General features: G+C 33.5%; 1 protein-coding gene and 1 long non-coding RNA gene across 3 annotated transcripts; one reads left to right on the plus strand and one right to left on the minus strand.

Moving 5' to 3' along the window:
* The first annotated feature begins 624 nt into the window (after positions 1 to 624).
* LOC136063813 (uncharacterized) lies at positions 625 to 2,122 on the plus strand. The gene is made up of 2 exons (XR_010625450.1): positions 625 to 1,023; positions 1,762 to 2,122. It is a non-coding gene; the product is annotated as an uncharacterized LOC136063813 (long non-coding RNA).
* Positions 2,123 to 4,533: 2,411 nt separating this feature from the next.
* Positions 4,534 to 8,362, minus strand: LOC111992796 (palmitoyl-acyl carrier protein thioesterase, chloroplastic). Of its 2 annotated transcripts, none has more exons than XM_065764736.1 (7): positions 7,983 to 8,362; positions 7,581 to 7,774; positions 7,370 to 7,503; positions 6,313 to 6,426; positions 6,040 to 6,208; positions 5,887 to 5,955; positions 4,534 to 4,869 (listed from the first exon to the last, which is right to left on the minus strand). In XM_065764736.1, the coding sequence occupies exons 1-7, from the start codon at positions 8,173 to 8,175 to the stop codon at positions 4,606 to 4,608; spliced, it is 1,137 nt and encodes a 378-aa protein (XP_065620808.1). In that variant the 5' UTR covers positions 8,176 to 8,362; the 3' UTR covers positions 4,534 to 4,605. The 2 variants fall into 2 exon arrangements, with proteins under 2 accessions (XP_065620808.1, XP_023880425.2); XM_024024657.2 differs by having other exon boundaries at positions 7,593 to 7,774; positions 7,983 to 8,360.
* Between the last annotated feature and the right edge of the window lie 551 nt (positions 8,363 to 8,913).

Below are 8,913 nucleotides of genomic sequence, written 5' to 3' on the forward strand. Positions count from 1 at the left end.
TATGTGATAAGATAGTGTAGCATGTTGAGATTGGATTGGAGGATATAAAACTTAGGTTTTATATCAAGTCTTTATATATCATTATATGATTCAAGCTTTGACAATTATGGATATGAGTTAAGGAGTAATAATTAAAAAAAAAAAAAAAAAACTAAAGGTAAGGAGTAATAATTAGGGTGCGTTTAGGAACAGCTTATCTATATTCTATATATACATATAAAACCGAAGTTTTTGGAGCTTCAACAAATTTCCACCTCAACACAATATAAAAATAATAAACATAAACCAAAAAAAAAAAAACATTTTCAAACTTAAAAAAAAAAAAAAAAAAAAATTTTTTTTTTTTTTTTTTTTGCTTTCAGCCGTATAAGAAGACTTGAATCACTGTTTACGGTACTGTGCGGCTACTGTTCAATGAACAGTAGCCGCATTTGTTGACTTTTGTCAATGAACAGTACATTTGTGCACTGTTCACGGACCCACAATTTTCACTTTTCAGCAACTTTTTCATTAAAAATGGGTCCCACGATACTATTAACACATTTAAAAATTATTTTGCTATAGTGTTTTTAGTTTTCAGTTTTCAATTTTCAGTTTTCAGCTGCATCCAAACGGGCCCATACACTCTGCCCTCTTTTTCTCCAAAAGTCACGCAAGAGCTCCTTCTACCAGCTCCCTCAACCCAAAGCTCCTCCTCTACCAGCTCCCCTAATGTTCAGACCCACGGCAAATCTCCTTCCTTAGACCCACGGCAAAGACCACTTCTTCTTCCTCCAAAATGCAGACCACCAACCACCGTAGAGATCTCCTTCCTCAGACCCACGACTGAGCATCCAAAGAATCAAAACCTACTATACCCACCTTTCCCACAAACCAACATATATCTCCTTCCTCAGACACACGGCAAAGACCACTACCGCAAGCCAGAAACCACCCACATGCAAACGCCGTCCCATTTGCCGTTGATCTCATCCAGCCAATCGAAACCGACTCAGCCAGCCCAGTCGGTGATGCAATTTATAGGTTTCATTCTTAATTTTTGTTCTTCGATTCACTTTTATTTAGATTTAATATTCCTGATTAATTTTTGCTTTTTTTGTTGCCTTTCTCTTTAGTCTTTTCCTCCATTCGAATCAAGGTTAAAGTTATGGTATACATTTGCCTCTGTACTAAATTTCTGAATTTTTTTAGTACATCTATTTGTCTATGTACATCTAATTTCTAATATTGTAGTGTTCTCTTTACATTTAAAGAACTCATGAAACTCAATTTGAATTTGGCTTCAATTTCTTCCAACTCTGTCAGTTCAGTCTCTTCGCTTTGCTCTGTAGTCAGTAGACTCAAGTTACAGAGAACACGTCATATTGAATTATATGTTCTCTTCTTCTTTTCTTTTTTTTTTTCTTTTTTTTCTTTTTTTTGTGTTCTCTAAAAATCAGTTTAAGATTTTATTGGGTGATTTGAATGGTGCCAATGAGAAAATTATCATTTACCAAATTCATGGTTCAGTTAATAGATCGTAATTGTAACTTGTGAGTATTTAAAATTCATATTTTTTGCATTAGATTCAGGTTTAGAGTTTTATTATGGATTTTTCTCCCAAAAGAAGTAGATTTAAATGTTGTCTTCTTGAACATATATATCCAATATAAACTATGCAAATATGCAATAAACTAAACTCAAGTGGTTATTTACCCGGTAAAAAATCAAAATTTGATGATTTTTGATATGCATTCATTCATCTTATGCATTTAATTGTAGGAAAAGGAAACTGGGTACTGATTATTTCAAGAAACAACAAAGGATCCTTGAAGGTTGTTTGGATATGCTCTCTTCTAAACACACAGCAAATATATGGTTGCTGTTTTAAATCAATTTTCTGTTTTTATAGTTTGATTGAAGGAACATGAGAGAGTTTGAATGTCAATGTTGGTTATAATTTCTTTGTACTGATTCTGATGTTGGGTTTCTCCCAATTATGAATATTCATTGGTTAGAAAAGTAAGTGAACATGAGGAAACACATTTGGCATATATCACTAAATCAGTTATATCAGTTTTGCAAATGGAGGATCTTGATCCATTTAATGTAGTGCACAGTAGCTCAAAAAGCAGTTTATAAATGGAGGATCTTAATTTATTTCATTTTAGGTTCTTTACGCCCAACTAAAAAGCTATGAATGTTTTTTTGCAGAAAAAATATAGCTTCATTGTTTATGTTTTGATGTTTTAAGTTCAAACTTAGAATAGTTTGGATTTCTTAGGTTTCTTTTAGTTTGGATTTTTAAGCATGGATTGAGGTTGCAAATTCTTTTTAGTTTGAATACCTCTTACTAAAACACTTCTCTCTAATAAAGAATAAGATATTAGGGGTGAGAAAATTGGATGGGGTAGATTTTTGTAGGCCATTGACCCAAGTTTTTGGAGATTGTAGAAGCATAAGAGTGTTTAAATTTATTGGGAGACCATATAATCGAAGTTAAACACTTAAACTTAACTTTCCAAAAGAAGCATATAAAAAATTCTAAAAATTTCTATGCATGTCCAACATCTTTAGGAGGTAATTCAATGTCAGCTATGTTGGTTAAGTTGGTACCCCGATGCAAGGGAATGTCAGCATCAAATTCTTTGTTCTCAAGATTGATTGATTTATATGCATCTCAAGATTCATGTAATGCTCATTGACTTTACAGGACACAGGAACTTTCTCAGGCTTGGCCCTGGCATTGTTATTCTTCTCAGCATTTGATAGTCCTGAATCCTCCTTAGTTTTACCATCATTTTCTTCTATTTTCCCTTTTGATCTAGATTTATTGGCACTCAAGGAACATCATTTGAAAATTGAAAAGTGTGTTTTGGAGTTCTTTTTCTTGGAGAGGACTTCACTATCCCATTTTGTTTGTTTTAACTTCTTTTCAGAGATCTCACAAACTTTATGCTTTTTGGGCTATTATTACTTTGATAGGTGTGGGATGATCACATTATAATATTGGTGTCTTGGAACATCTTAGTTTCACTATTTGATGCTGGTGATAGACATGTCTCCCATGTGAGAATAAAGGGCCGTACATTAAGGAAGGTTTTGGAGTCCTTTAAGGCCTAAAGTAAAAAAGTCTAAGTGGCACAAAATATGGGAAAGTGTTTGTTTGATATGAAGGTTGTTTGATATAGGGGTCCTGTCAAAAAGAAGTTTAACTTGCAACTTGCAAATTAGAATGCAGTAATTCCTAAAAGGACACGTGCAATAGTCAAGTTTTTTGGGTTGTGATAATTAGCCTTTTGAAATAAGTTGTGTATGTTTTATTATTATGTGTCATCATTACTTTTGAAATCTATTTGTTACTTTTTTTACATGATTCACATTTTTAATATATTTACAGTCTCTACAATACTATGTCTAATATCTTTATGTAATATAACAGGTTGATGGAAAATACATTTGTTTTAAATTGAAACAGAGAGGAATTAAACTCTTATACTTAGTTATTTGAGGATACAGCTTTACTTCAACCTTTTTTTAATATAATGAATACATTGAATATTTAGTGGAAGACACGAAATAAATGAAATTGAAAAATTAAAAAAAAAAAAAAAAGCCATAGCAAAAAGACATGGTATTGGGACATTTGCCCAATATGTGCAAATAAAAAACTATTGGGAGAAGCTTAGCTTAAAACAGTTGCGGCTTTGAGAGATGATAAATTATTTGGTTATGTATTAAAAAGACCAGTGTACTCAATTGGTCCAATAGTAACACAATCAGGTAACTCGCCAAGAATGGCTTGCTTTTGATTGGTTAAACAAGCAACCAAATGATTCTGTGGTGTATGTGTCATTTGGGAGTGGTGCAACACTGTCACATGAGCAAATGACTGAGCATTTGTCTTTTTTTTTTAATCTAGAAAAATGTATATTTTGTTATTATTTGATGGGGTTACAATTCTAATGTCACATCATTTGGAGGTTCATCTTAGTTTTTATTTATTTTTAATAAAAAATATTGGTAGCATTCCGTGCATCGCACGAGTTAGCGACTAGTTTAGTTGAAATTGAAAACTTTTTACTGAAAGTGTAGAAGAAAAAAAGTTAAAAGTTAGCTAAGTAGTAAATAGATCTATGAATAATACCAAAAAAAAAAAAAAAAAAAAAAGAGCTAAAAACTAAATAAGTTGAAGCAAATAAACTATTCCAAACGGCTCTTAGTTGTATTAATTATAACTACAAATCTACAATACATATATTGTAAAAAGAAAAGTACTTTTATTAATAATTTATTAGTTTACACGTTCAAATTTACCGTGTTTTTGTGTGTTTTTCTTGCTATTTGCACACATATTGCCTTCATTTGAGGGAATATATATATATATATATAACATTATTTAATAAATTATTAAATATATCCCAACTTGTACTTTTATAGGACTTATCCATATACCATATTAATTGATTCCGAAGACTTTTTGCTATGTTTGGGCAACCACTTGGTCCTTCCTCTCAAAATCTCAAACCCGTCCTCAACTCGTAGCAAGTGATNATATATATATATATATATATAACATTATTTAATAAATTATTAAATATATCCCAACTTGTACTTTTATAGGACTTATCCATATACCATATTAATTGATTCCGAAGACTTTTTGCTATGTTTGGGCAACCACTTGGTCCTTCCTCTCAAAATCTCAGACCCGTCCTCAACTCGTAGCAAGTGATCAAACTCTACCACTCCATCCTCTGTAGAGTGACTGGTGCCATCTTTCTTAAGTTTAGTCAAGGACTGAAGTATGCTGTTCCACCCACACTCCTTTCGATATTCCAAAGTCATGACAGAAAGGTTGTGACTCGCCAAGATTGAGCGAGGTGCACTCTGACAGAATGGAACTTTGAGACCATATGAACAAAATAAATGTAGTCTGTAGAAGATTTGAATTGATATGATAGAGCAGTAATGCAATTTCACCCTCTCTTATAACTTCGTTGGAGATTTGCATATATTTCAGCATATTATTTCTAACATATTATCATCATATATAGAAGTTTAAAAGAAAGGGCATAATCTAGATTCTAAAATGAAAGTCAAGAAATATCCTAACGATGTACATTGCAAGCTGTGTTTGGTTTGGTGGAAATTGATTTGGAAAAATATTTTTGCATTTACGGTGTTTGGGTAGCAGAAAATGTTGGTTAACTAGAAATTGTTTTCCAATTGACCATAAAATAAAGGCACTTATGGCAGAAATTTGTTTATGTTCATTTTTTTGTAAACCGTTTTTATCCTTACCCAAAACTTATTAACGAACCTCCACCTCCAAGTCCACCCCCCAGTCCACCCCCCTCCCCCTCCCACTATCTGCCACCCAACAACCATCGCCCACTAAGTCCCTAGTCTCGGTGGCCATCCATCGCTATTGGTGATCAACCATTATTGCTGATGGCCACCGGTCACCTCAACTCTGTTTCCCATGACGATTTTTTATCTAAAATTTTTATTTGTTTATTTTATATATGTGCTTGGGAGATGAAAAAGTGTGAGAAAGTAGTAGATTATATGTTTTCCATAGAATATTAAAAAATGTAACCAAACACTGGAAAATATTTTCTGGAGTATTTTTAGGAACGTAACCAAAACTTGAAAATAATTTATTTTCCTTACAATTGGAAAATATTTTTTTTGTCAAACCAAACACAACCTTTTTTGGAGATTTGTGTGTGTGTGTGTGTGTGTGTGTGGTGGTGGCAACTGAGCTTTGAAAGTTTTGAACTAACTTGTGTTGTTATATCTACTTAAGTTCTGACCAAAGTGAGAAACCCCTAAACATGGAAATAAGATTATTAACAGAATTATGTACAAACAAAAAGACATGATTGATGATTAAGGATCTACCTCAAGAATCCAGCTAATGTATTTCACATGGTTTACGTGATAATTGATATCCAAATCATTCCATAAAGGCTGCATATATTTCAAGAACAAATTAGGAGAGTTGTTTAAATTGAGTCATTATGAATAATTGCTCAACAAATTCAAGACGCTTACCCTTAAACCAGTTCGGATATAATCCGCCGTCTCAAAGTCCAAATGCTGGAGTTTTTTCTTGGCCTTATTAATGATAGGGTCACTTTTAAAAACGAGATGCTTCATTTCTGCACCAACTTCCTTTTCTAAAGATATTTTCCTTGTCTTCGTATTCATCATCATATACAGGCTGCATATAGCCAAAATAACTCCAGTGAACGGCGTAATATACTCAAGAATCAATGAATTAGCTTCAAACAAAGATATAGATATATAGCATGCACATTTTTCAACCTGGTTGCTCGAATAAGAGTTTCGCCTGTCTTGTAATCACGGACAAGCCAGTCACATTCTTTTCTCTTTCCTGACGCAGAAGCAAACCAATGGTCCACTTGAACAACATCAGCCCTTCAAACATAGTCATCGCATGTCTTAAAAGGATATAAATTTAAGACTTGTTAAGTGCAATTATTCCAAAGTGCACAATTGTTGCAAAAACATATAATGTAATTCCAGTTCAACATCATGAATCTTTAATATATCTTTGTTTTGAATTCTTGCAACTAAACAATACACCCTACTCGTTGTATGCAGGAAAAGAATTAAATCAGCTAATTAGTTATGTTTGATTTCAATAAATGAAAGAGGATATACTTGCTTTTAACCCTATGGGATACCAGGGATATATAATACAATCCATTGGAGACTATGTCTCAAAACACTCTTTCCATCTTCCCTCTGTTCAGAGAGAGAAAGAGATATTAGAAGAAGAAGGATAAATGATGGTTTAATATGAAATAATCAAACATCATGAATGTCCCACCCAAAATGAGTCTGTATACCCATTATTTCTATTCATGGGCATGAAGCTTGAAATTTCTGTCTCATCATGACCATTACATCTCACACGCTGCAATTAAGGAAGGGGGAGGAGATCCTAGAGACCATGGTCAGACCTGAATCCTATATAAGCACTAGGCCACATGGCCCACATCCATTCCATGGTATGAAAGAAAAACCCTAATTACTTGATTACTTTCTTGATATTAGGTTTAGTGAATTTTGACTTAAGTATCAGAGAAGTTTAGCTTAGCGCCGCTCCCATGCGACCCTAATTGAGTGTTTTTGTCTTTCATAGGTCTTATGAAACTTAAATTGGATGCACAACTCATTGGGATTCATGAATATAATATTTTTGGATCAAAATATATTATTAGGGTGATACTTTGGTTTCAATAGAATTTATATAAAAGTTTAATATAATTAGTGAGAATATATTCCAATTAATTTTCAAATTAATAAAATTCTCTACACAATTATGCTGATAATTGAAAAGGCATGTATAGGTTACCATGTAGGCAGACGCTCCACCTCAATTTGCAATCGATAGACCACCCATACAAGGTCCTTTGTATGCATCTCTGGTGTACTACCAAGACCACTGGCCTGCAGCCCCAAACTCTTAAGGTGGTTAATTGTTGATTCCTACAAGGACAAGAGCCAGGAAAGTTAAGGCTTTCAATTGGTACAATGACTTAATTTAACTCATTAAATTACGATACCAGATTTAGAACCTGCAAACGATTCACTAAGGCTTCTATGGAAACTTTGCCATCAGGGTCTGACTCATATGATCTAAGTAAGAAGTTTTGCTGGAGTACAAGCCCTCCATGCAGCAACTTTCCACCAAATGTGTCCATAATTAAATCAAGCTGCCTTGGATTCAAATTCAGTTCTTTTTGCCTTTTCTCAGTATCTGCGCACGGCAATCATATTGTCAATAGCAAGAAGTGAAACCAATCAGCAGAGGCAGAGCTAAGATTTAGTCCCTAGTGAATTATAATTGTAGTCGAAACCAATCTTTTACACTTACGTGTGAGCCACATAACGAAACAACATCATAAAACATATATAATACGTGTAATGCACAACATGATACAATCAGGACTTTTACTAAATGGTACCATTTTCCTCGGGAGGATCATTAGTCTGCATCTTAACTGGCAAAGCACGGTGAGAAGCAAAGTTGAAATTATTTCCATTAGTATTTAGGCTGTTGCTTCTTCCTTTCCAACACATGGTGGGGTTATTCTTTGAAGTGGACAGTGATGGGAGGACCAGCCTGAAGACTGTCGGGGTGACCAAAACTGTTACCATGGATTGATTATATGACCTCCTATTAGAAAAAGCAGCGAAAAAATAAAGTAAAAATGGTGAAAAAATGGTGAATTTTCTGATGAGTAATTTGAACCAAATCCTAATTAAGTGGAAACCACTCAAATTTATAAGAAAGTATCAAATGAAATCATCACAAATGGTCTCTAGAAAATTCTGAATGAATCTATAATACCTAAGGGGAGTAACTTAATTTATACATTTTCAATATAACGTTAATTTCTTCGCTAGATAGGGACGCGCCAAGCTTAGAGATTATTTATTTATTAGGAGTAGGTTAGGGATTAGCTTAGTGGGGACAAGGAGGCGGATATGCTACCCACGCCTACTATTGTCTCTCTCTCTCACACACACACACATATATATGCAGCCTAAAGTTCTTTGACAGATCAAGTTCCTATAAAATAATTGGCAGGATTACAATTGAGCATTGATCCCCTGGATCATCCAATAAAGTAATAATAATAATAAAAAAAAAGCATTTGTTTGTGAAGAAAATAAGGCTTTTCTTCTTCGCCAACTAATCTATATAGATATGTATTGCAGTTTTAAATGGTAAATTATATTCTCCTTTTTTTAAAAGTAAATGTGTCTGTCTCAATCTCAAACTTTTTTATTGTTGGGTACATGAGTCAAAACTTGGGAGGGGTGGTAATTGCTTACAAGTTACAATCTCAAACCTTTTTAATGCATTGCTTGAGACATTTACTTGTCGGTAGA

This window comes from Quercus suber, unplaced genomic scaffold (assembly GCF_002906115.3).
Source record: "Quercus suber isolate HL8 unplaced genomic scaffold, Cork oak 2.0 scaffold_580, whole genome shotgun sequence".
Taxonomy (NCBI): Eukaryota; Viridiplantae; Streptophyta; class Magnoliopsida; order Fagales; family Fagaceae; genus Quercus; species Quercus suber.

Excerpts from the sequence above, each read along its gene's own strand:
- LOC111992796 (XM_065764736.1), bottom strand. The coding sequence starts at position 8,175 with ATGGTAACAGTTTTGGTCACCCCGACAGTCTTCAGGCTGGTCCTCCCA. Across the intron at positions 7,504-7,580 it reads GTTTGCAGGTTCTAAATCTG|GAATCAACAATTAACCACCT; the intron begins GTATCGTAATTT and ends TTGTCCTTGTAG. Across the intron at positions 5,956-6,039 it reads ATATCCGAACTGGTTTAAGG|CCTTTATGGAATGATTTGGA; the intron begins GTAAGCGTCTTG and ends AAATATATGCAG.